Below are 27,147 nucleotides of genomic sequence, written 5' to 3' on the forward strand. Positions count from 1 at the left end.
ATCCCAGAGGGATGTCCAGGCACAGCCTCGTACGTGTGCGCGTAGACACAGGTCTCCCGTGGGTCCCTGAGACCTCAGGCTTCCCGTGAGCTGCTTTTCAGTCAGCTGAAGCCATCCCTGCCATCTCAGCCCCGAAATCGCTGGATGGCGGCTCCTTCATGCCCCAGGGTCACCATGGCTCCTCCGTTGCTGGTTCCTCTCACTGGCAAAACGTGTATTTTGGTGAGGAGGAGGAAGCATTCGGAGGCCAAATGTTGTATAAGAGCGAGGAATGGAAAATATTAAAAGCTTTTTGGCGCCCACAAGATTTGCGCCAGGAGGAGACCAGACAGTCAGGGTGCAGTACAGCACTGTTGAAACATACAACTTTCCTCTAGCTCTTTAATGCTTACTCCCCCACTGTCATGATTCCAATTCTACCTTACAAACTCGGCTAGACCAGAGGGTGTGCACTGGTACAGATAGGAACCGGAAACACAGGGAATCCAGGACAGTTAAACCCCTATGGACCAGTGGTGAGAGTGGCGAAGCCGGGAGGGTGGAGGGAGGGTGGGGTGGAAAGGGGGAACTGATTACAAGGATCTACAATATAACCTCCTCTCTGGGGGATGGACAAAAGTGGGTGAAGGGAGACATTCGACAGTGTAAGATATGACAAAATAACAATAATTTATAAATTATCAAGGGTTCTTGAGGGAGGGGGATGAAGAGGGAGGAAGAAAAAGGAGGACCTGATCCTAAACGCTGAAGTAGAAAGCAAATGTTTTGAGAATGATGAAGGCAACAAATGTACAAAAGTGCTCGACACAATGGATGTATGTATGGATTGTGATAAGCATTGTATGAGCCCCCAATAAAATGATTAAAAATCCCCAAACATGCACAAATGTGATTGATACAATTGATGTGTGGATTGTTATAAGAGCTGTAAGAGCCCCCAATAAAATGAAATTTTTTAAATTAAAAGTAAAAAAAGATTTGCACCAAGACCAGAGAAGACAGAGAAGGGGAGGGCCACTCCCTGTGGTGGAGGGCTGGGGGCATGGCAGGGAGCCACCCACCCACCTACGCGCACACCCCCGGCATCTTAGCCTGCCCCTTCAGGGCTGCTAAAGGAAGGCCCAGGCCACGTGGCCTTAGCAGAAAAATGAACTGGTGTGTACCAAATGCTGTGTATTCCACACTCCAGATGGAGGTGGTGGGCTTAGAGGTCTGGGGCCATTCAGGGCGGAACAGCCTCCTGGGGGTGTCTGAGGGCGCCGGGACCCTAGGAGAGATGAAACCCAGTCTCTAGCCTCTAGTCTGAGGGCCCGGCTACAGAGGTGGGTGCTGAAAGCCCACGGGAAGAATACCCAAGACTGGTGGGCAGAAGACGGGCTTGGCTTACCTGGGGCCATGAGGGAGGGCTGCTGGAGGAGGGGTACCTGCAAATAAGTTTCATAGCAATGTGCACAATGCCAATATCAGGGCATGCGCGCTCGGGAGTTTGCTTGTAGGAAAAGGCAGAGACCCACAAATGGTCTCAGTCTCCTCAGGAGGGCCCTGCTGTCCCTCTTTTTCTCACAGTTCAAGCACCATGTGCATACCCACCCACCATCGCACACGTATCCATATTGCAAGGGCACCCGTAGAGGAGGGCAGAATTCTCCCCTGTTCTAGAGCCGCGCCTGTAAGATGTTTTAATCAAAGCGGAGGGTAGAAGGGTGGAGATCTACAGGACTGGGGCTTCAGAGGCTGGGGAGAGTTCTGGAAAGGCGAGTAAGGAGCGGTGGTGGAAGGAGAAGGACAGGGAGTGAGTTGGTGATGGAGTGACCCCAGGCAAGTCTAGCAGCTGCACAGACGCCCTGTGCACGGGGAGGCCCCTGGCTTGGCCCCGGGATTGCCCGCCGTGGAAACTAAAAAGGGTGGTTGTGGAAGTCCACGTGGAATGGGATGGAAAACCTGAGGCCAAGTTGGAGCAGGCCCAGGGCCAGGGGAGGTCCTTGGAAGGGCTTTGGTGTCCTATGGTCCTGGGACAGTGAGGTTCAAAGTAATTTCACGGGACAAGGAGGCTTCTGTTGACAGGACACAAACATTGTCATAAACTTCGGGCTTACCTAATCCCTTCATTTTACTGTGGAGGAAATGAGGTCCAGAGATGGAGTGTGAGGGCCTCTCAGCACACTGCACTTGGGGACCGGAGCTGTGCATGTACACTCCGCCCCCAGTGTGCGCCCACACAGCTGCAGGGCCGCTCCCCTGGCTTGCTGTCATGGACATCTGAGCTACTCAGATCCCTCTTAAATGGGAGGCCTGGGTCATGCCTACGTGCCTACATCCCCCTTGCCCCTTACCACCCTCTGACCCACACTCTTTGGTTCTGAGGTCCAAAGCAGGAAGTAGAGCATTCCAGGGTCCTGGGTCATGAACAGTCCCCCAATCCGAGGACTCAGGGCAGCAGGCTCACTCCCAGAACTGATCCTGCGCTGTCTTGGTGTCAGGGGTCATGACTGGGCCTGCATCCTCAAGGGAGGATGTCTCAGTGTCTCCGAGCACTGCTGGGAGCCTCGTCAGACCCAGATGTGGGCCTGCAGGCCCCGACTTCATTCCTCAGTGAAATGCCAGGGGGGCTATGGTGTGGTGAGAGGGTGGGAGGCTGTGGAGTAGGAGACCCACTGTAGCTGAGGCTTTGCCCTCTCTCGGTGAATAGCTGTGGACAGGCCCTTGGGATCTGTGGACTTATGATGTTGGGCTAGGTTTTGGGAACACAGAGACAAATAAGACACAGGCCTCACCCTTTAGAAGTTCACAGTCAAGTGACTGTGAAGGAATGTTTCCAGGCAGAGCCAAGAGCTCAATGAAAGGCAAAGCCAAGGGGAGTGAAGCTCAGAGAGGGGAGAGGCATGGGGGCTGGCATGTTCTGGGAGTGTGTGTGCCTGTGTCAAGTGTGCAAATGAACCATCCCTCAAGTGGTACTGGTAACCCAGTTGGTGCGACTATATCTACTTCCCCATCTATGTGTAATTGTCCCAACCATAGCCTCCTGTTTGAGGAAACCGTGCAGTGTAGGGTTTTCCCTAAACTCAGTCCATCAATAGGCCAGCTGGTGACAGGTGAGGCAGCTTACTGGAAAAGGGGTGAGATGGTCTCTAGTGGAGTCAATCAGATTGGTTCTGGCCAGGGCTCGGACTATGAAAATGCATTGGTCAGGCGCGCCTAAAGCAGGGTTGCTACACAGAGGCAAGCTGACTACACCAGCAGGCCTGGGAGAGTTTCCCAGGGGCCCGCCCCCAGCCTCCTGTTGACTATCACTCTGTTTACAATAAGCCCCCACCTTTATTGCTATTATTGTGTTACTGAGGATGTCTAAGTCAGCCATCATCCTTGTTCCCAGGTCTGCAGCTACGGACTCCCTGTGGCTACTCACAGCGACCCTGTAGTACAGGGTGGAACTGCCCCGCCCAGGTTCCAGGACGGTAAGTCTTTATAAGAGGAAAACAAAAGGATGAATACAAGGAAGAAAAGGGTAGTGGGGTCATGGGGCATTAATCCACCCAAGGGGAGGGTATTGTTTATATCTCTACAGGGAAAGTGGGACCAGACTTCAACCCAGTGTCGCAAGGTGTGAATGCAATATCCCGGCGTGGAGGAGGGAACCGGTGGAGAGGTCTGGGAGGCTGGCCCCAGCACCATAAATTAAGTGGATTCCTGCCCCTCCCCCGAAAAGAATTTGTTCCAAAGGACAACATTGACTCTGCAGCTCTGGGAGATGGACATATCTGATCAGAGCACATGGGAGCAGATGAAGGGGCAGGAGGAGAGAGTGGAGCACAGCCTGGCCCACCAGGTCGTGATGATGATGTTCCTGAGTAGAGCAGACAGTCCACAGAGAGAACAACATGGCTGGCCCTACTATGAGATATGATGCCCCTCAGTGACTAAGGGCGATACAGGGGACAGCACCGGAGACACAGTGTGGGAATTGCACCTGACCTGATCCCACCACACCGAGGCAAATCACTGGGGGAGTGCAGCGGAACAGCAAGGGAATGGAGAGGCAAGATCCCCAGGGAATGCTGAAAGTGGACTTTGGGGCCAGGGCGTGGTGCCCCAACAGACTGGACTGGAAAACGCTCCTAAGGGCCAGCAAACATCCCTGAACTAACTACAAGCTTTTCTCTTGTGAACTGTTTTGTTCTGTTCTTTGTCAGTGGTTTGTTTTTGTTGTTTTGTTGTCTGGTTGTATACTTGTTTTCGTGCATGTTAGTGACTCCACAGGTCTGTCTGAATAGGACAGGCTGGATGAACTATCTGGAGGAAAAACAACGGGACCGACAGTTCCGGGGGGACTTGGGGTGGGGGGGTAGGGGGGTAAGGAAGTGGTGTTAACAAACCCAGGGATAAGGGAAAAACATGGGACCCCAAATGGTAGAGAAGGGGGAGTGGCAGGCCTGGTGGGAAATGATCAAGGGTAAGGTTGCTTAGAGAAGAGGTATACTCTAGCCCAGGTGGTGATGAAGCATGGTAGTAGGGCAGGAGGAAAGTCAAGGGAGATGGAGGAAAGAGCTAGGAGTCAAAGGGCATTCATGGAGGTCTAGACAAAGACATGTACATGCAAATATATATAGGAGGATGGGGAAATAGATCTATGTGTCTATATTTATAGGTCAAGTATTAAGGTGGCGGAGGGACCTTGGGCCTCTACTCAAACACTCCCTCAATGCATGAATACCTTCTTTTATTAAATTGGAACTCTATGATGCTCACTCTCCCGACACAAAGGCTGGAGCCAAAGTGGGTGAACAAGTAAATGTGGTGAAGAAAGCTGATGGTGCCCGGCTATCAAAAGAGATAGTGACTGGGGTCTTAAAGGCTTGAAGATAAACAAGCGGCCATCTAGCTCAGAAGCAACAAAGTCCACATGGAAGAACACACCAGCCTGTGTGATTGAGTGGTCCCGAAGGGATCAGTTACCAGGCATCAAAGAACAAAAAATCATATCATTGACTGCACACCTCCATGATAGGATCGCTGAAGACAAATGGGTGCATAAGCAAATGTGGTGAAGAAAGCTGATGGTGCCCGGCTATCAAAAGAGATAGTGTCTGGGGTCTTAAAGGCTTGAAGGTGAACAAGCGGCCATCTAGCTCAGAAGCAAAAAAGCCCACATGGAAGAAGCACACCGGCCAGTGCGATCACGAGGTGCCAAGGGACCAGGTATAAGGCATCATGCAAAAAAAACCAACAACAACGATATAAGTGTGTGTATGTATGTGTATATATGTGTATATGTATATGTATGTATATACCATATTAAATGAAGGGGGAAGTGCAGAGTGGAGACCCAAGGCCCAAATGTTGGCCAATGGAGATCCCCTCATAGAGGGGTTTAGGAGAGGAGATGGGTTAATTAGGGTGCGAGGTAGTACCGATGAAGAACACAGCTTTCCCCCAGATCCTGGATGCTTCCTCCCCCCAACTACCATGATCCGAATTCTACCTTGCAGGCCTGGATAGGACAGAGGCTGTACACTGGTACATATGAGGGCTGGATGTACAGGGAATCCAGGGTGGATGATACCTTCAGGACCAAGGGTGTGAGGGACGATGCTGGGAGAGTGGAGGGTGAGTGGGTTGGAAAGGGGGAACTGATTACAAAGATCCACATGTGACCTCTTCCCTGGGAGAGGGACAGCAGAGAAGTGGGGAAGGGAGACTCCGGATAGGGCAAGATATGACAAAATAACGATGTATAAATTACCAAGGGCACATGAGGGAGGGGGGAAAGGGGAGGGAGGGGAAAAAAAAAAGAGGACCTGATGCAAGGGGCTTAAGTGGAGAGCAAATGCCTTGAGAATGATTGGGGTAGGGAATGTATGGATGTGCTTTATACAATTGATGTATGTATATGTATGGATGGTGATAAGAGTTGTATGAGTCCCTAATAAAATGTAAAAAAAGAAAAGAGGAGAAAAAAATGATTAGGGCAGGGACTGTACAGATGTGCTTTATACAATTGATGTATGTATATGTATGAACTGTGAAAAGAATTGTATGAGCCCCTAATAAATTGTTAAAATTTAAAAAAAAGAGTAGAAAGCCTCTTCTTTCTCCTGAGAGGCAGTTTTGAACTGCTAACTTTGTGGTTAGCAGTTTAATGTGTAACCACAATGCTACCATAGCTCCATTTATTCATCATTTAATAGGTATGTGCAAATAAAGCCACAATGAGAAGGCACGACGCACTCATGAAACTGGCTCAGGAAAAACAAAACAAACCCCCCTAACAACATCAAGTGCTGAGGAGGAGCGCCCATACATGACTAATTGGACTGTATGGGACAGTCACTCCAGAAACAGTTTGGCAGTTTTTTATAAAGTGAACTGTAACTTATTCAGCAATCTCCCTGCTTATATTTAAAAACATATTTAAACATAAACCTGTACACACATATTTATAGCTAACATAAAATCCATTTATACAATGGATTTATTGCTAAAAATTACCCATCAAATTTGGAAACAGTTTTGGTAAAACAACAGGACAAACATAATTAATGTCACTAAACTATATATGTAAAGATTGTTAAAATGACAACTGTTTTGTTACATATATATCACAGTAAAAAAACCCCATCCCTAACTAGTGAATGGATAAACCAGTCATGGGCCATCCATACAATGGAGTGCTAGTCAGCACTGAAAAACCGGTGGGTGGGACCTACCGGTCGCTCACCGGAGATAAAGAAGGCAGGCTGCTCCTGAAAGAGTGACATCCTCGGATAATCCTGGGGACAGCTCCACTCTGCCCTATGCGTTGGAATCCATTGATGGCAGGTGTTTACTCGCCGTCAGGTATCGGGAGCGAATGATGGATACACACAATGGCCTGGATGGGACCACACGCAGCATGCTCAGTGAGAGAAAACAGATGTCAAGGGCTGATATGTGCTGCATGATTACCTTTATATCCCATTCTCACGGGTGCAAAAAGATGGGGAAAGAAGACATCAGCGCTGCCACATCTGGGAGCAGGGCGAGGGGTTGAGTACAAAGGGAACTTTTGAGGTGTCGGAAATGTTTTATATCTTGGTTGTGATGGGGGCTACATGATGGTTTTGCCTTTGTAAAAACCATGGAAATGTGAACAACTTTATAGCATAAAATTATGCCCAATTGGAAATATAAAAAGGGTTAGGTTCAACTTCCCTCTTTGCCTCCTCTGTCCCCAACATCCTGTCCTCAAAGCCTAGGGAGAAATGCCCGATTCAGCCACTCTGCACACTGCTTTGCTGCTGGGAACAAAAGGCAAACCCTCCACAAAGGGGCTACACAGGGTCACGTGTTTACCTCCCTCAGCCCAACCCCACTGCTAGGCCTGGTCACCAGGGCCAGTCCAGCATCTCTAACTTTTAGGTCCTCTTTCCAGCTTGCTTGCTCTGGCCACCTGGAGTCCGGGTGGTGACCTGGGCTGTGTGGGCGAGAGACTGCTTGGAAAGAGGGAGCTCTCCTCACTCAACTCCACAGCCCCAGCCCATAAAATAGCCACGTGTCCTGAGGACAGCCAGCCAGAGAGGGACCAACTCTGGCATCCACCTCGCCTCGGCCCTGCCCAAGGCCACCCTGTCACTGCTGCAGGCTTTTCTGGGCTGTCAATGCCTTGGCCAGAGCTGAAGTAGGCAGCCTGCCCAGAGCCACCTGGACGTTCAGGAAAGCCATGAAGAGGTCTGTGTCTTGGGAAGCAGCAGAGTCCGGTAGAGGCACTTGGGCAGGAAGGAGCTCCTGTGCTCATTGAGAAGCATCTGGGGGGGCTCCTGAGCCCAGGGTCCCTGACAAGGATTACACCACAACCATGGTTCCCACGGAACACTTTGGACTGAAGTCCTACGTACAGTATCGGAATGATGGCACCTTTCAGAGCCTCGGTTCTTCCTCTAACAGCACTTCTCAACCTGTGGGTTGCAACCCCTTTGGGGGTCAAACGACCCTTTCATAGGGTTGCCTGATTCATAACAGTAGCAAAATGACAGTTATGAAGAAGCCACAAAAATAATTTTATGGTTAGGGGGTCACCACAACAGGAGGAACTGTATTACAGGGTCGCAGCATTAGGAAGGTGGAGAACCACTGCTCTATGAAATGAGCATGATCATCCCCACCTGGCAGATCAGCTATGAACCTGAAGATGAGATGATGACCGTGAACATGCTTTCTATATTGCGGAGGGCCAACCACAGGAGACGTTTTCAAGGTGGCCTGAGTGGTCAGGGAGAGAATCATGAAGGAGGGAGGCTGAGCTGGGACTTTGAAAGGTGGGGCATTTTCCATGGGAGGAAAGGATGGGCTGCATTTTAACATGGGCAACGGGAATGAAAATACAAAGACACAGAGGTAGTCCAGTGACTACCCAATACCCAGGACAGGGAAGAGAACAGTTAGATTTGAGGGTGAGCACCCACTACCCTGGGCTCAGACATGGGTCAGGAGCCCCTGATGCTCACTCAGAACTTCAGCCCAGACAGTCCCCATCCCAGTCTGCAAAGTGCCCCCTAGCTGCAGAGAAGTAACAATGTGTTCAGCAGGGAGGTAGACAGAGAGAGAGGGGAATGACCAGAGCACCTTCCTAGGACCCCCCACCCCCACCCCTGGCGCTCACCAGGACCAGCTCAGACCCTTCCCAGCGGTCAAGTTTCTTTCTTCACAGCAGGCAGTCCCTTGCTACAAGCTTGGGCCACAGGTGGCCTGACTACACTGGGCTCTAAGTCCTGCAATCCCCCAAGCAGGGCTGGGAGTGATGGATGGGTTTACAGTGGGTTCCAGGCAGAGATTTGGAACTGCTGCACTCTAGCCTGGTCTGTAGAGGGCCCAGATGACCACTCATGACTAGGGCAGACTCAATTCTAGGCCAGGTCCTGGACAGTCCAGCCCAATTCTAGGCCAGGCCCTGGACAGTCCAGCCCTGCAGCTGCCTCCCAAGCTCTGACTATCCCGGAGTCCTGGCTGAAGAGTGCAGCAGCCTCTCCCTCGACAGAGCTGCAGAAAAGGGTGGGGTAGATTCAGAGGATCCCAGTCTAACCCTTCACAGCTCACCACTCATTCCTACTTGGGGACAGCAAAGGACTCTTTGAGGGAAGTGGACAGAGAGGAGATGAACTAGAAGGACCAAAATGGCAGGGCTGGAATTTGAACTCAGGGATTCTAGATCCCAGCCCTTAACCCTGACAATACCCATTGGCATTTGGGGTTAAATGGTCAGGGGTCCAGGAAAGCATCCTGGCCTAAAGGATGCTTTGCCATAGGAACCCTGCCTCCCACTGCAGAGAGAGCACAGGGCAGCCACCCTTGGGAACTGAGGCAGCCTCTTTCCTACCCTCCGAGTACCACGGAGTGGGGGCCTTGGAGAGAAACTGGTTCACCTCCCCCGTTCCCTTCTGCCCATCCTACTCCTCTTTGCCAGCCTCAGTGGTCACACTGGCCTTCCGGCCGCCCTCCCGCCCACTGGCCACTCTTTGGAGCTATCTTTCCTTCCTTTCTCGTCTCCTCCATGTGCTTGTTGTCAGCATCACAGAGCTTTTGGGGGCCTCACAGCCAACTTGGCCCAGACTCTTATTGCACACAGACACTGAGGCCAGAGGGCAAGGGGCATTAGTTAAAAGCCACACATTTGACTCAGTGACAGAGCCAGGACTAGGCTTCTGATTCCCTATTTTCCACCTGTCCTTTCATCAGTCTGTTCTGACTCAGCCAATGTCTGTCTGTCTGTCTGTCCTCAGACCAACAGGATTCCCAAGGGCTTCACTCAGAGCTTTGCCATCAAAGCCACACTGAAGCTGCTTGGTGCCTTGGCTCTGACAACAAATCAGACCAAACTGGGTGGGGCTGGCTACTGGGCTCTGGGCCAAGCGCTGGGGCCGGGGAGGGGGGGGGGGGAGGGGAGACCAGACACCAGCAGACAAAGCAGACCAGTCTGTGCCCTGAGTTGGGCTTAGGGGCCCTCACTGCTCAGCATCGTTCTTCCACTACCACCCTGCACATGCATGCATCCTCTCCTGGTGGCACAATGGTTAAGCACTCTGCTGCTAACCGAAAGGCTGGCAGTTCAGACTTACCCAGTGGCTGCCTGGGCAAAGACCTGGCAATCTGCTTCTACAGAAGATAGCCTAGAAAAACCAATAAGGCAGTCCTCCTCTGTCACGTGGGCCACTATGAGTTGGAATCGACCCAAGGGCACCTAACAAGTCTTTGATGACACACACATACACATGGACAGAAAGACATAGACATACACATGCACACACAGAGCTCTCTGACATGGTCTACACTGTAGGATCATTTCTTCTTTTTTAAAACATTTTATTGTGAATTAAGTAAAGGTTCACCGAGCAGATGATCAGTTCTGCATGCAACGATGCACAGACATGAATACATTTTTTTCCCTACTCATTCATTGCAGTCCCTTCAATGTACCATCACTTATTCCAGGTCCTCCCTGTGCTTCCTGTTTCCATTCCTCCTCTTTCCTGACTTTTCTGGATCTTGTCCTTGGGTAAACACTGCCCTCTTGGTCTTAAATGGTTGATTATGTGAACACTGGAGAAAGTTCACGTCCAGGCCTGAAAGGTGACTAAGGGCCGTAGTCTTGCACGGTCTCACCAGTCTCAATCCCATCACAACGCCTGGTTTCTTTGTATAAATTTGAGTTTCTCCCATTGAACGTCATCCTGTTTGAGCAATTGGTAGTGGTAGACAAACCATCTAGTTTGGGCTCAAGATTGTGGAGACTGAAACAGTGCATGGCTTTAAGTCCACTGGATGAATTCTTCCCAGATGTCTTTTGGCTTTCATCACTCTCCTGCTGATGGGGAGAGACCAAATGCTGCACCTTAGATGACTTAAGAACTTTAAAGACCCCAATTGTAACGGACTTAAGTCGGATGTAGAATATTGTCTTTGTGAAGGATGTTCTGCCAGTTGACCTCAGTCCTACTGCGGGGTCATTTCTTGTGGGGTGTTTCCCTTTGAGGGCAAGTCCTTCTGGTTCCTCGCGCCTGGCTTAGAGCCAGCCCTAAATAGGGGCCTCAGTGAGTCTGGGGGGGAAGAGTGAGCTGATCCTGGTGCAGAGTCACAGAGGCATACTTCCGTCTCCAGGGTCTGGATGAGCCTGGGGCTCAAGGCTTCTGCCTGGGGTTTCAAGTGTGCCCCACACCTGCCCTTCCCTCTTCTCTCTCCAAAAGAGTTCTTTTCTTGTGATCAGTGCTTCTCAGGGTGGGTTCATAAGGCAGCAGCATCAACATCACCTGGGAGCTTGTTAGAAATGCAGTCTTGAGCCCCACTTCATACCTACTGAGTTCAAAACTCTGGGTTCTGTAGGGCCCAGGGATCCATTTTAACAAGCCCTCCGGGCGGGAAACCGATGTGTTCTTAAATCAGAGAACAGCTGCCTGCAACCACAGGCAGCCTCATGGGGTTGGGGTGAGGTTTCAAGTGAAGTCCTGAAGCACAAGTTGGTCCTAGCCCCCTATGGGTAAGGCTGGGTGTTTAAATATGTGTGGGTGCCCATACTCAGAGTCAGAGAGTAACCCTCAAGCGCATATGTGAGCATTTGTCTGGGGGCTCCCTGGCCACAATGGGCACAGGCAGGTGATCAGATGGGGCAGCTTCCAGGGAAGTGGAGGGAACTGTTCTCACCGGCCTTACAATCCCTTTGCCCCTTGTCCCTTCTGAGGTTCTCTGAGTGTTCCCTCCGAGGGCAGACCAGCTTAGTACCTGCCACACTCAGACTAACACCTCCAATTACCTATGTGTGCATGGGACTTTGGGGTATGTGCTAAGACCAGCAAAGTTCTTTCTCTGCAGGGGTCGGCCAGGGCCAAGGGAATTTGGGGGCTCAGCAAGCAAGGCTTAGGCAAGAGCACATCATTCTCTGAGCCATGACGTGCTGCCTGGCGTGTAGAACTGCCCTCGGTCCCCTCCCAGGATCTACCCCACGTCCCCACTCTGGTCACTCTGCTCCGGTCCATGCAGCCCCAGGCAGCTGCTCACCTGGCCCACCACCAGGCCTGATGCCATTACCCCGTGAAGACTCTCGGAATAAAGTGGGGCCTCTGTGAGCTGCAGGGGTGTGGGGAGGGGAGAGGGAGGCCGAGCTTCCTCCTGCTCGGATCTGGTTTCGCTGCGGCTTCCCGTGGCTCAGGGCCACAGGCTGAGCCACCAGCTGTGCTATATAAGGCCCGGGCAGGACAGCAGAGAGGGAAGGCTTGGCCCCCAGCTGAGGAGTCCTGCTCAAGCCCGGTGAGCACCTTTCCCATTCCCCTCACCCCTCCCTCCCTGACCTCCCCTGATGACCCCTGTTCTCCCTTTTGCCCCTCAGCCCCTACAGAGTAGACCCCCTCCCTGCTTGGCAGGCCTCTTTTTTCCCTCATTAGCCCAAAGTTCCCTCGCTGCTCCCTCCTTCTTCCCCCACCCCATTCCCCATCCCCGCCAGCAGCCTGGAACTCAGGGTCCCCAGGGGGTCCTAGTTAGGGTCTCTGTACCTCTGGGTGCTCCTGCTTCTCTCCCGTTGGCCAATCTGCTTTGTCTGTGTGTACTGAGGTGCGTGGGGTGAAGGACTATCGGGGTAGAAGCTGAGGAAAGGCGGGGGATGCCGAGAGAAACCCGTGTGGGCTGCCAGACGGAAATGGCTTTTCCACAAGGTACCTCAGGCTATCCTGGCCTTTCAGTCAGCACGGACCAGGCTCAGCCCTAATGCGGTGTGCGAGCTCAGAGCTCCGCAACCAGCGGCTTGGCTTAAGATACGCAATAGCTGGAGAGCTGGGGACACCCCTGGACCACTGGTCCCTCGTTGGAGAAATGGTTGGCTGCGTGAAGGAGGTTTGGGGCCAGAGGATTTGTGATTTCTTTCTCCAGGTCCCAGGGTCCTTGAAGTCCAAGTGGTTTTGAGACTTTTTGATAGGGAGACTCTTTTTCTTAACAACCCCTAGACTTCGGAGTTGAAGGGACCACTTTAGACTCTAGAGGAATTGGTCCCATTCAGGGCTTGCCAGAGCTCTGTGAGCTAGAGCCTGGGCCACATCCCTTGGTCCCTTGTCCCTACTGCCAGGCTGCCTTCCTCTGTCCCATGCTGTAGCCCCGGCCCACCTTCAGCAATTACTGGAGAGCCCTGACCTGTCACTATCCGTCCTATCTGCTTTCCCTCAGTTTCTTTTGCCTATGACTCCAGGCTAGGCCCCAAACACACAGCCCAGAATGTGTTTGGGCTGTAGCTCCTGCTCATCTGGAGATGTGCTCATTGAGGTGTTGTGTGAGAGATACCCGCACTGCAGCATGTCTCCTGTGAGCAGCCTCGGGAGTTGGGGTGGGGAGTGGGGGCTGCAGGGTCCTAACTAATAGGCATTCCAAGAGTGTGAGCCCCACTCCAGGGGAGGAAAACAACTGTCCAGGTCTTGGAAGTGATTAATGAGTCACCCAGAGACTGCTGGGAGTGAGCCCCAGCTCCTCCGCACAGGCCAGGAACCTCCCTATCCGTGCTCTTGTGCTGCTTGATGTGAGGCCCTGGAGCCTGGACTCCAAAGGAGTCGGTCTTGTTTTGTAACTCAGATTCTGCACCACCCAAGCACAACTCGGGCAGGTGTCACCTCCCACAAGTCCTTATTCTGCTCTTTTCAAATACTCCCACTTGATCCTTAAGAAGTGACTCGAGATGTGGTCCCTCACAAAGTTTATTTCTTTGCAGGTCCCTGCATCTAAGAAACTTCTTGGGGAACCACATTCCAGAGGCCGACTGACACTGAAGCGCCTTTTCCTGCCATATTCCCCACGGGGCCTGGGGGAAAGATGTGGGGGACCAAGGCCTGCATATTCTTCCTCCTGGCTACCTCTGTGCGGGGTACAGGCTAAGTATCTCCTGGCTCCCAAGTCTCCATTTGCCACAGTGAGGCTATGTCAGCCTAAGGTCCAACTGCCCATCTACGTCAGGCCAGAGCAAAGGCTTTAAGACCTGAGGCCGATTTACGAATTCATGAATAATTGTGCTCCGCTTGTTTTCTCAAAGGCGTTGAAATAGTTCCCAATATTGAAACTCAAAGGACGGAACTTTTTAAAAGAAGAGAAGGGATGGAGGGAAAAGAGGATTACTGATCCTGAGTACTGAATTTAGATCTGAGTCTCCAGGCAGCCCAAGCAAAAGGGGAATCAGAAAGCATCACTGAATTTTCCAGATTTGGGGTTGGGGTTTTAGTTTCACGAACATTCTTCTGGCCCCAGTTCAGTGTCCACTATTCCCCTGAATTGGAAACACCACGCTGAGCTCTTCCTTCACTAATCCTCAGTGGTGACACCTGGTCTCCCGGCCCTCTGAGCCCACCCTCTGGTGATCAGGAGCGCTTAGAGGAACCACCGCTGTTATTCAGTCAGCGCTAACTCATGGCAATCCCACGTTTGTCAGAATAGAACGGTGCTCCTACGGCTTCTAAGGACTGGTGTTTCAGAAGTCGATTGCCAAGTCTTTCTGCTGAGGTGCCTCGGGGTGCTCAAACCCCCAGCTGTGGTGAAAGCTCAAGGAAGGAAACACTTGCACTACGCAGGGACTCCCTTGAAGGAACAAGTGGAGAGGATGTGCCTGGGGAGGCAGCTGGCTCCCCAAGGTGTCAAGGCAGCAGAGCTTCCTGAGCTGGCCTGCACACTCTGCCATGCCCCTCCCTTCCCCGAGTTCCCCCGCATGCTCTTGAAAAGTGACAAATGCCCCAAGCCTTCGTTTACAGCTCACGCTCTGCAGGCTCTGCGACCACAGATGCAGGAACAAAGACTGTCTCTGTGTCTCGCCAAACCCTGTGTGGACCTTCCGCTGCCCTCTCTTCCACCTTGACAGCTGCGGTGTCAGAGGATGATTGACAGCCAGGCTTCTGAGGGGAAATTAGATTAGCTGGATCAAAGAGCTCCTAGCACCCCAATTAGCAGCACAGCCAATTCTGATTTGTCTCCCTAGATGTGAGTTAATTGCCTTTCAAAGCTTTCGTGAGCCTCTGCTCCGCCCTCTCTTTCCTTTTCCACTCCGGCCTCAAGTGGGATGGGTTTAGAAGCTGCCTGTGTAAGGAACCCTGGTGGCACAGAGAGTTAAGCTTTAGGCTGCTAACCCAAAAGGTTGGCAGTTTAAATCCACCAGCTGTTCCACAGGCAAAAGATGAGGCTGTTTGCTCTGTAAAGACGTGTACTCCACTCCTCAGGCGCAGTTCTACGCTGTCCTACAGGGGCACTGTGAAGCAGAATTAGCTCCATGGCAGTGGGCTTCGTTTTCAGTGTGTCTCAAGGACCCTGTCCCACCCTCAGGCAGCTCCTGCCAGTCTGGGGTCTGAAAATTGGATCGCACGGCCACAATTAGGCCACAGGAGTGCTTTGGGGGCAGCTGGAGCCCCACCCGCCGAGGCACATTTTGCGAAGGGCAGAGGAATCCACAGAGCTGCTAACTCTGGCTGAGCACGCCCCTCTGCGCTAGCCATGCCCAGCTCGGCTTTAAGGCTTTAACGAATGCGCTGATGGAAGCCCAGGAGGCAGGGCCAGCTAGTCTCCTCCTCTCTGGCGGAGGTGCAGGGAGGCCCAAGCTTGCCCAAGGGCATGCCGTCAGGTGTAGCAGTGCCTCTGGAGCCTGTACTCCAGGCTCCCTGGTGGACATCGGAGGGGTTTTCTTGTGTCACCTCAAGGAATCCTCCTGCCAACAGAACCACCCTGTGAGGTGGACCGCACATCTCCATTTTGCAGAGGACAAAAATGAGGCTCCGGGTTGCCAAGAAAGCTAGGGCCAGACACCGAAGCAGGAGCCTCTGCCCACTGGCTGCTCCACAGCTTTCGACTAGGCATTTCTAGAGTGAGAACAAGAGGCTTAGCAGTACCGACTATATGCCAGGCCCCTTTATCGTCATTCTCAGTCCGACTCTGCACCGCGATCCAATGATGCGTCAATTAATGCATCCTTATCTTCCAGAGCAAGGGGTTCAGGGGAGGAAAAACTTTTATGGGGTTGTGAAGTCAGTAAGTGGTAGAGTGGGGCTGTGGTCCCACATCCATCATTCATGCTCTATCTGCCTCATCTCCCTCGTGAGTCCTGGGAATCTGGTGGTTGGACCCTGCTGGGCCCTGTGTCTTCTAATTCTGACTCGGTTTCTTCTCTTCCTGGTCCCCAGGGAGGCAGACGATGCTTAGCCAGTCAGTGAGAAGAGTTCAGCCTGGAAAGAGGACCCCCAGTATCCTTGCCGAGCCCACGGATGTCCTGGACAGTGAGTGGTGGCTGGTGCTGGGAGAGCTGTCTTGACCGAGCTGCTAAGGGTATTGGTGAAGCCAAGCTTGTGAGGTCAGGGTTCCGTGGCATCCGGGCACAGGGAGCTAGGACACAAGACAAAGCTTCTGGATTGATTCCACGCGTGCTGGCGACCTGGCTGTGGCCCTCACATGATCTGGTAGGCGAGGGGAGAGGTGAAGTTAGCAGGGGCCAACACACCAGCACCTTGAATGTCTAGCTGAGCGATTTTGTAATCTGGGGAGTGGTGTGACCCAAGTCAAATGGAGCGTTTACCCTGGCTGCAGGGAGGTGGAGAGGAGAGGGTGTGGACAGGGAGCCTAGAGGGAGAGAGACGTGGCCAGAAGTTGACTGACATGGAGCCGGGTCTGATCAGAGAATCACAGAGGGTCAGTGATCAGGGAGTTGCTAAAGAGAGAGATGCAATAGGGCTGAGATTGATTGGGAAGGTGAGAGCTATAAAGGATGACTCCAGTTGTTGTTTAGCAGGAAAGGAGAACTGTTGGCCATGGCTCTGCCCCAAACTGACTCTGCTCTCTTAGGTCCCGGTGAGTGGACAACCTGGTTCAACATCGATCACCCCGGTGGGAAGGGTGACTATGAGCGGCTGGACGCCATTCGCTTCTATTATGGGGACCGTGTGTGTGCCCAGCCCCTGTGGCTAGAGGCTCGGACCACTGACTGGATACCTGCCGGCAGCACTGGCCAGGTGGTCCATAGCAGCCCTCTTGAAGGTTTCTGGTGCCTCAACCAGGAGCAGCGCTCCGGCCGGAACTGCTCCAACTATACTGTGCGCTTCTTCTGCCCTCCAGGTGAGCCTAAGGGTGCCCTGACTCCTTCCACAAGCCCAGGAAGTGCCTTAGTCCTGCCTTTGGTCATAGGAACTCTGGAACACACACACACACACACACACACACACACACACACAGAGTCTCTCCAATGATGACCCATTAGTGTCATGAGGACCACAGTCTTCCTAACATTGTCGCTGTTTTTGGTTGCCATTTTATTCGGTGCATGGGGAACGGGGGTTAAGACTATTGGCTCTGGGGTCAGGCTACTTGGATTTGAATCCCGAGTCTACCATATGAACTACTACATTCTCTAGGCAAATTTCTGTTTAACTCAGGTTTCCTACATGTAGGACAAGAGTAATAGTAAATCTTCATAGGGATTTTCAGGAGGATTAAATGGGATCATGGAATAGAGATCTTAGCCCCTAGTAAATGTTTGCTAAGTGTTAGTTTCTTTTTAAAAAAAAAATCATTTTATTGGGGCTCATACAACTCTCATCACAATCCATACACACATCAATTGTGTAACACACACTTATACATTCGTTGCCCCCATCATTCTCAAAACTCTCACTTTCTGCTTGGACTCTTGGAATCAGCTCCTCATTTTCCTACCCTCCCCTCCCCACTCCCCTCTTTTTAAAAAAATCGTTTTACTGGGGGCTCATACAACTCTTATCATAATCCAGACATACATCCATTGTGTCAAGCACATTTGTACATGTATTGCCATCATCATTCTCAAAATACTTGCTTTCTACTTGAGCCCTTGGTATCAGCTCATTTTTCCCCTCCCTCCCCACGCCCCTTCCTTTTGAACCCTTGATAATTTATAAATTATTGTTATTTTGTCATATCTTACACTAAGTGTTAGTTTCTATTAGAGTTTCTGGATGCTAGACACTGGGCCTGTTACCTTTACAACTGGCTGCTTCTAAGGACTTTCCATTTTGTCAGGCTACCCAGAGTCTGACGAGGCTAGGGCAGCTGGTGATTATGTACACAGTTAAGTGCAGGGTTGGGATGTGAACCACATCTGTGCTTGCAAACTCCATACCCTTTCTACCTCCTAACAATGAACAGCATAGATGTTAGGGGGAGCCAGCTGCAGGCTTGCTTAGATGCCCACCCTCTCTTGTGGGTTCTGCCAGTCCTTAAGGCCTGACCCTGTTGGCCCAATTGGGAGTGGTGGTGGGCCTTGGAGTGGTAGTGCCGGTGGGTCTCCCGGGAAAGCTCTGAGGCCCCCTTCTTGCACACAGGCCTCCGATCAGAGGGGAGAAATGTAGGCAGCTTGGGGCTGGATGTCTCCTGCACTTCCTAGGGCATCATAGCAAACTCTTAAGTGTTGGGCCAACCAGCCCTCACGGGGTAGCCTCTAGCCCTTTGTGCAAATTAGAGACTACTTCCTCATGACCCTTGATTGCCATCTGTTGGAAAAACCATTGCACTAAATCAACCTCAGTGAAGCCTGCGATGTGAACAGAGGCCCTGACTTCTCCTCCTCAGGGAAGGAACGGTCCCCAGTTAGAGTTCCTGACTGAGTCCCCTTGGGCGGTTAGTCAGATCAGATAATCTGCTGGTGCTGCTTTGCAGGGTCCCTGCGCCGAGATGCAGAGCAAACCTGGAGCCCCTGGTCTCCCTGGAGCAAGTGCTCTGCTGCGTGTGGGCAAACTGGGGTTCAGACCCGGACACGCACCTGCCTGGCAGGGGCAGTGTCGCTGTGCAGTGAGGCCACTGAGGAGGGTCAGCTCTGCGTGGGCCAGGACTGTGCAGGTACTACTTACCCCTTGTACTGAACAGGGTCTGGGGAGGTGGGGGGTGGGGGGGCAAAGCAGCCCAGGTGGAAGGAGGGAAAGGCCAGACAGAGATAAGAGTCTGTTTATTCACCATATATTAACTGAGCACATATGAACCATTTTAAGGAGGATATGCAGGGTAACATGGGGGCCCAGACAGAGCAGGGACAGTTCCCACAGAGCGGCTTCCCGGAGGAAGTGCTCCGTGCCGATTGGTGGATGAGGAGGAGGTCGTCCTGCAGGCTGCTGCTGCTGAAGAAAAGTGAAGGGCGCAGGGGAAGGGGAGTATGTGTGAGTCGACCAGGATCCATGTAACCCCTGCTGAGCTGGCCTGTCTCCCACAGCCTGTGACCTGCCCTGCCCGATGGGCCAGGTGAATGCTGACTGTGATGCCTGCATGTGCCAGGACTTTGTGCTGCAAGGCGCTGTCTCCCTCCCCGGGGGTGGCCCAGCCTCAAAGGCTACTGTCTACCTGCTGACCAAGACTCCTAAGCAATTGACCCAGACGGACAGCAATGGAAGGTTCCGTGTCCCTGGCTTATGCCCTGATGGCAAAAGCATGCTGAAGATCACCAAAACCAAGCTTGCCCCCATCATGCTCACCATGCCCAAGAGCAGCCTCAAGACTGCCACCATCAGCACAGCGTTCACGAGGGCAGGTGCTTGAGTTCTTGGGGGGAGGGCTGGGGGAAAGGGCTGGGTTTTTACCTAGTGGGGGGTCTGCTTATTCAGAGTCAAACATGGAACGCTTACCAGGGCCCATAAGACTCTATCACCTCGTCCCTTATTACTACTCTGATCTCTCCAACCCCCTCCCCCCCCCACACACACACACCCTCTCTCTAGCCTCCTCTCTCTGCCTCAAATACGCACTCCTGCCTCAGGGCCTTTGCACTTTCTATTTATTACGCTTACAGTGGTCTTCCCCAAGGTATCACTATGTCTGTTCCTTCCTTCTCTAATTACTGGATCTAGAAGAATCTATTGTAATGCAGCATGGGGGTTTGGAGGTCATAAAAAGAGTGGCTCGAGGGGCTCAGAAATGGTGGGGAATGGCCAGAAAATGCTTCAAGGGGGAGCAGAACAAGAGTAAGACACTATTTAAAACAGCCAGCTCTGTCCCAATGGCAGTGCTTGGGGCTCTTGGGCTGGCAGAAGGTGTATTCCTTCCGGCTGGGCTTCCCACTGCCCCACCAAGTTGCTGCATGAAGGGCTGTGGGAGCAGGTGTGGAGGGTGGACTCCACTTTGGCCGTTCCCTTAGTGGAGGACCATTTGAAAGGAGTTGTGGGGAAGATCGAAGCCACAGAATTTTAATACAAGCTGAAGAACTCATGGGAGCAAAGCTCTGTAGAATCTAAGAAAAACAGTAGCTGATATTCCTCATTCGCTATCACAATGCCCTCTCCCAGAGACTCCATACATCGTGATGAATCCAAAAACGAAAGCCCGAAGAGCTGGGCAAAGTGTGGCTCTCTGCTGCAAGGCCACGGGGAAGCCCAGTCCTGACAAGTATTTCTGGTGAGTGCGCTGCCAGCTACCCTGTTCAAGCCTCTTCTTGGAACCCAGAGCATTCTTGCATTGGGTCTGGATTTAACAGCCACCCAAATTAAGTTGCCAGCCAGGCACAGGTTCACAGCCCAGATGTGGGCACGTGAAAGTAGGAACCATAGGGTTCAAGGTGCCCAGACAACCAGCAGATCCTCTAGTTGTCCTCTCAGAGGTGTGGCATCCTCAGGGTTTATTTGGTGTCGGGGTCCTAACTTGCATTTCCTCAGGACACCAAACAAGGGTCCTCAGCCCTAAGACAAGCAAAGATAGGATGCCCAATGGCTACACAACCGTCAGCCTTCACAAACACCTGACAGCTGTTATCTTGCTTGACCCTCCCAACAATCCTGTGAGGAGCCCTTGGTGATGTAATGGGTTATGCATTGGCTAACTACAAGGTCAGTAGTTTGAAACCACCAGCCACTGCTTGGGAGAAAGATGAGGCTTTCCACTCCCCTAAAGAGTTACAGTCTTGGAAATCCCCAGAAGCAGTTCTACCATGTTCTATAGGGTCATTATGGGCCAGATTTGATTTGATGGCAATGGGTTCGATTTTCAATTAGCAAGCCTGTGAGGCACTCCGGGATCACTATTCTCGTTTTATAGACCAATAAACTGACGCTCAGAAAGGTGAGGGGATTTGTCCAACCAGTTAACTGGTAGGGGTGAAACTCAGAACCACTTCCCTTGACTCCCGGAGCAGTCAGTCAGTGCTTCTTGGGTAAACTGAGTCAGGAGTGACATTGGCATCTGGGGGAACCCATTTCCCATCTGTCTCCCTGACTGCTTGTTCCTGGGCACTGCTTCCCAGGGATACTTGTCCTTCCAGTGTCCCCTCCAGCCCACCTCTCCATCCCGCATAGGTACCACAATGACACACTGCTGGACCCCGCCCTCTACAAGCATGAGAGCAAGCTGATGCTGCGGAACCTGCAACAGGGCCAGGCTGGGGAGTACTTCTGCAAGGCCCAGAGTGATGCTGGGGCCGTGAAGTCCCAGATTGCCCAGCTGACTGTCACTGGTAAGCGTATCGGTCCCTGGGGGTCTGGCTCTGACATGAGGATGGCTGAGTACCCCAGGGAGCATATCTGGGCCCTAGAATATTTTCTGTGCCACACAGTGCTGTGTCCCCTGGGCTGCAAAGACAGTGCAGACCCGAATCCTAGCCCCACCGAGGGCTGAAGAGATGTAAAGAATTTTCTAAAATCCACAGAAAATGGTGTATAAAAGAGAATTTTAATTAAATGTTCAGGACACATCATGAAAACATCCCTACCCAGAGCTGCCAACATTATGCCAAATGCGCGCCACCAACGCACAATAAAAAAAGAATTTTCTATAGACTATAGATAAAGGCGCTAAGATAGGAGCTAAGGAACTGGACCCACCGCTCTAGGAGGAAGATGGAGGGCTTCCAGGAAGGAGTGACCTGGGGGAGCAGCTCTCTAGCAGCCTCTTAGTGATTATCAACCTTGACTGCCCACTGGGATCACCTGCTGAGTTCTCAAACAGACCAATGACTGGGGGTCTGACTCTCAGAGATGCCAACTTAATTGTTCTGGGATGTGGCCTGAGCAGCCCAGGTTTAAATGCTTCGCTGCTGAGGTGGCGCACTACTCTTACAGAACAAGCAGGGGCTGTGAGTGCACAGAGAGCATCCAGACGAGAGGCAGGTGAAGAGCATAGGCTTCATAAGAAAGGGAGACTTGATCCGCGGTGCCTTCAAGCAGCAGACTGGAGCAGGAACCTGTACTTGAGAATCGGGGCGAAGGGCAGGGTTTTCTTAGTCACTACTGAAACAAAAAACCAGCCCCTCCGCCATTGAGTTGATTCACCTTCATAGCAACCCTATAGAGGGTTTTGGAGTCTGCAGTCTTTACAGGACCCCACAGCCTCTTCGTTCTCCTGAGCAGCCGCTGGGGAGTTTGACCCCGTGTAGTTAACAGTCCAACACTTAACATGACAGCCCCACCCGGGCTCCTGATCCTTGTAATGAGCCCAGAGGAAGAGATCTTGTTCTGGAAAGATCCTGACATTTTTCATAGACCCCAAGAAAGCTGAGCAACACAAGCAGGATCAGAGATTCTTACAGGAAGATGGCAAACCCCTTTGGCAGGGGTTCTCAACCATTTAGATCAATGCCACCCACTTGTCACAGTTCTGTTTTTTATAGTAATTTTTAAATACTTTTTATTTACTATTGTTTATTATGAATGATTTAAATGTATAGATAACTTAACTACATATAATTTTTAAAATCCCCCTGACCAAAATTATAAAGGAGAAATTTAAAAGGAAACTATTTTATTTCCAATTTCAATTTTATCTCTAAAAGTATGGCAAAATAGTATTTCATTATCTTTTGCTATGGCGACATGAGAAGAGGGTCAGGTCTTTGCAATTACATGTGGCCGCCGCTCCGAATGCGGAGGCTTTGAGTTGGCGGTTCAACATTTCGTGGCAACACTCGTAGGTAGATGCATTTTCTGCAATGAGAGACAACTATTGGCATTGTTCCAAAGACAGTCCTAGTTCTTTGTGGTAGTGGCTTTCTTGAAATATTTAGTGCAGGCGTCCTCAAACTATGGCCTGTGGGCCACATGTGGCCCGCTGAGGACATTTACCTGGCCCGCAGGGTGTGGTGTTTTTGCCGCAGCTGCCTGTCCTGCTTAGCAGCCGACTCATCCAGTGTGCACAGGAATTTGTTCATAGTTTTTTTTTTAAAAAACTATAGACCGGCCCTCCAACGATCTGAGGGACAGTGAACTGACCCCATTTAAAAAGTTTGAGGACCCCTGATTTAGTGTATGTAAAAGCTATTTGCCCTTTCCTCCTCCCCCCTGCCTCACAAACACAAAATACTAGGCTTAAGCAGATTTCTCACCTACAGGAATGTCTGGTGGGATACGTGGAAGTCATGCAGAACAATTCTTTGTGCAGGGCTGTGGCAGACCTGCAGGACACCGAGCATCAGTGACCCTGCCCACGGAATGCCAGTTGTAGCTCAGCTTTGGGGAGAGCCCTCAGTGCCCGCCTGTACGCAGAGTCCCTCCTCCAGTGGTGCCCCGTCTCTGGCAGGGTGTTCAGAGCTGTAGCTGCCTGTCTCTCGCAGCAGGGCTAAGAGAAGTAGGGCCTGGCGTGCGGCCCTCTGAGGAGCGCTTAGAGTGTCGCCGAGAGGAAAGGTAGAGAGGTGAACTTACATCTGATGTCTTCATCATTTCCCTCCACAGCCCCTGAGGAGAACCCTTGTAACCCAACCCCTGAGAGCTACCTTATCCGGCTGCCTCATGACTGCTTCCAGAATGCCACCAACTCCCTCTATTATGACGTGGGCAGCTGCCCTGTCAAGACCTGTGCAGGGCACCAAGATAATGGGATCCGGTGCCAAGATGCTGTGGAGAACTGCTGCGGCATCTCCAAGACAGAGGAGAGGGAGATCCAGTGCAGTGGCTACACACTGCCCACTAAAGTGGCCACAGAGTGTAGCTGCCGGAAGTGTACAGAGACCCGGAGTATTGTGCGGGGCCACGTCAGCGCTGCCGACAATGGGGAGCCCATGCGCTTTGGCCATGTGTATATGGGGGGCAGCCGTGTGAGCATGACTGGCTACAAAGGCACCTTCACCCTCCACGTCCCCCAGGACACTGAGAGGCTGGTGCTCACATTTGTGGACAGGCTGCAGAAGTTTGTCAATACCACCAAAGTGCTGCCCTTCAACAAGAAGGGGAGTTCTGTGTTCCATGAGATCAAGATGCTGCGACGGAAAGAGCCCATCACGTTGGAAGCCTTACAGACCAACATCATCCCTCTGGGGGAAGTGACTGGTGAAGACCCTGTGGCTGAGCTGGAGATTCCAGCTAAGAGTTTCTACAGGCAGAACGGGGAGCCCTACACGGGGAAAGTGAAGGCCAGTGTGACCTTCCTGGATCCTCGAAACATTTCCACAGCCACCGCGGCCCAGAGTGACCTGAACTTCATCAGTGATGAAGGAGACACCTTCCCCCTGCGGACATACGGCATGTTTTCAGTGGATTTCACAGATGAGGCTAGCTCAGAGTCGCTCAATGCTGGCATGGTGAAGGTCCATCTAGACTCAAGCCAGGTCAAGATGCCAGAGCACATGCCCGCAATGAAACTCTGGTCTCTCAACCCAGACACGGGGCTGTGGGAGGAGGAAGGGGACTTCAAGTTTGAAAGCCAAAGGCGGAACAAAAGGGAAGAGAGAACCTTCCTGGTGGGCAACATGGAGATCCGAGAGAGGAGGCTCTTTAACCTGGATGTTCCCGAGAGCAGGAGGTGCTTTATCAAGGTGAGGGCCTACCGGAGCGAGAGGTTTTTGCCCAGTGAGCAAATCCAGGGGGTTGTGGTCTCTGTAATCAATCTGGAGCCGAGGACCGGCTTCTCATCCAACCCCAGGGCCTGGGGCCGCTTTGACAGTGTCATCACTGGGCGCAGTGGAGCCTGCTTGCCTGCGTTCTGCGATGACCAGTCCCCTGATGCCTACTCTGCTTATGTCTTGGCAAGCCTGGCTGGAGAGGAACTAGAAGCAGTGTCGTCTTCTCCTAAGTTCAACCCGAATGCTATTGGTGTCCCCCAGCCTTACCTCAACAAGCTGAAGTACCGGCGGACAGACCACGAGGACCCGCGGGTTAAAAAGACAGCTTTCCAGATTAGCATGGCCAAGCCAAGACCCAACTCGGCTGAAGAGAGCAATGGGCCCATCTATGCCTTCGAAAACCTCCGGGCATGCGAGGAGGCACCACCTAGTGCGCCCCACTTCCGGTTCTACCAGATCGAGGGAGATCGATATGACTATAACACAGTCCCCTTCAACGAGGATGACCCCATGAGCTGGACGGAAGACTACCTTACATGGTGGCCCAAACCAATGGAATTCAGAGCCTGCTACATCAAGGTTAAAATTGTGGGGCCGCTTGAGGTGAATATGCGGTCTCGCAATATGGGGGGCACACACCGGCAGACAGTGGGGAAGCTGTATGGGATCCGAGATGTGAAGAGCACGCGGGACAGGGACCAGCCCAACATCTCATCTGCCTGCCTGGAGTTCAAGTGCAGCGGGATGCTCTATGACCAGGACCGGGTGGACCGCACCCTGGTGAAGGTGATTCCCCAGGGCAGCTGCCAACGAGCCAGTGTGAACTCGATGCTGCACGAGTACCTCGTCAACCATCTGCCACTGGCAGTCAACAACGACACCAGTGAGTACACCATGCTGGCGCCCCTCGACCCGTTGGGCCACAACTATGGCATCTACACCGTCACTGACCAGGACCCGCGCACAGCCAAAGAGATCGCGCTTGGCCGGTGCTTTGATGGAACCTCCGATGGCTCCTCCCGTGTCATGAAAAGCAACGTGGGCGTGGCCCTGACCTTCAACTGCATAGAGAGGCAGGTGGGCCGCCAGAGTGCTTTCCAGTACCTCCAAAGCACCCCGGCTCGGCCACCCGCCCCAGGCATGACCCGAGGAAGACTGGCTACCAGGAGGCAGCAGCGGGCAAGTCGGGCTGGCCAGCTTAGGCGAGGAGGGGTATCTTCTCTGAGGCTTTCCGGGGCTTCCGGGGCTGCTCAACGGCCGCTGAGCAACTAAGTTTTCTGGTGGTCTGCCCTCTTCCTCCCACCCCACGCGACAGCCATTTTGAGACTGACGCACACACTGTCATCTGGTTAACTTAAGCACATCTGTTCTGGTGCCATTCGCTTGTCTGTTGCTTCATGTCTTGGCTGTTTTTGTCTCACTAGACTGATGGCCATGTAGCAACCACCCTCACCCCCACCCCATGGCAAAATAAAGCTCCTCTGTCTTGTCCTTTTAGCGACACACAAGAAATCGGTGAGTGGCAAATTGTGGCTCTGACTGCCCTTCATTTGGTGCCATCAACGGAAATGTACTTCCTTTTCTTTTTGCATGGTTTTGCCCAACTCTATGACAATTTAAAAAATCTGATTTTAAAGTTCAAGTAACCAAATTCTTGATCTTGCTCCACAGGATCTAAGTAAGCACCCCATCGCAGTTTTCATATGTATAAACAGTGGTGAAATAAAGGAATATACGGTAATATTTTTATTTGAAATATAAATTATTTATTTGCTGAATTTGGAACTTAGTGCACATTCAATGTTAAGTTATTGCGCTCATAGTTCCTCTACTGAGTATGGAAAGAACATATCCTAGTACCCACGACTGCATTCGATTACTCCTTGTATTAGCACGTTTCTCCTTAACTTCTGTTGCTGCTAGAAGCCTAGTGTAGCCCAGGGCAGATGTCAATAAATGCACATTTTGTACTTGGATTCTCAAGCTGCTGACCTGTCTTTGATCCACTAAAGTGAGCCAGCTGCTCAGAGGGGCTGGGGGGACCCTAGAAAGCAGTCGCAAGGTAGTGTGCGGTCTGGTTCCCCCTGTTACAGCGCTGGACATACACTCCAACAGTCAAGTCTGTTCACGGGCATCATATTTTCCATCCACAGAGAACAGATTCCTAGACTGGAAAGCATGTTCTGGGCTCCTGAGTAAGGCTAAAAACATGCTCTAATCCCTCAATACTGCGGGGCTTATTTATACAATGGCTTGGCTCAAGGTCTGACAAGCTGGCCAAATGGTCCTTCGGCAATTCCCCCATCCCCACCCCTCCCCGGCCTGCTGCCGGCTCCAGCTGGGCTGGCTGACCTCGCTCAGAAATGATGGGTGTTTCTAAAGACACCCAGCATTTGTGGACACCC

The 27,147-nt window shown here is 51.9% G+C and overlaps 1 protein-coding gene across 1 annotated transcript; it reads left to right on the forward strand.

Annotated features, from left to right (window-relative positions):
• The first annotated feature begins 8,124 nt into the window (after positions 1–8,124).
• CILP (cartilage intermediate layer protein) lies at positions 8,125–26,674 on the forward strand. Its single transcript, XM_075535568.1, is given in 14 exon segments — positions 8,125–8,178; positions 9,753–9,816; positions 13,727–13,864; positions 16,155–16,247; positions 16,810–17,090; positions 17,093–17,183; positions 18,649–18,834; positions 19,202–19,516; positions 20,268–20,376; positions 21,270–21,427; positions 23,637–25,972; positions 25,975–26,034; positions 26,036–26,086; positions 26,088–26,674. Coding segments are annotated over 14 exon segments (4,020 nt in total). The 3' UTR covers positions 26,172–26,674.
• The last annotated feature ends 473 nt before the right edge of the window (positions 26,675–27,147 follow it).

This window comes from Tenrec ecaudatus, chromosome 17 (assembly GCF_050624435.1).
Source record: "Tenrec ecaudatus isolate mTenEca1 chromosome 17, mTenEca1.hap1, whole genome shotgun sequence".
Taxonomy (NCBI): domain Eukaryota; kingdom Metazoa; phylum Chordata; class Mammalia; order Afrosoricida; family Tenrecidae; genus Tenrec; species Tenrec ecaudatus.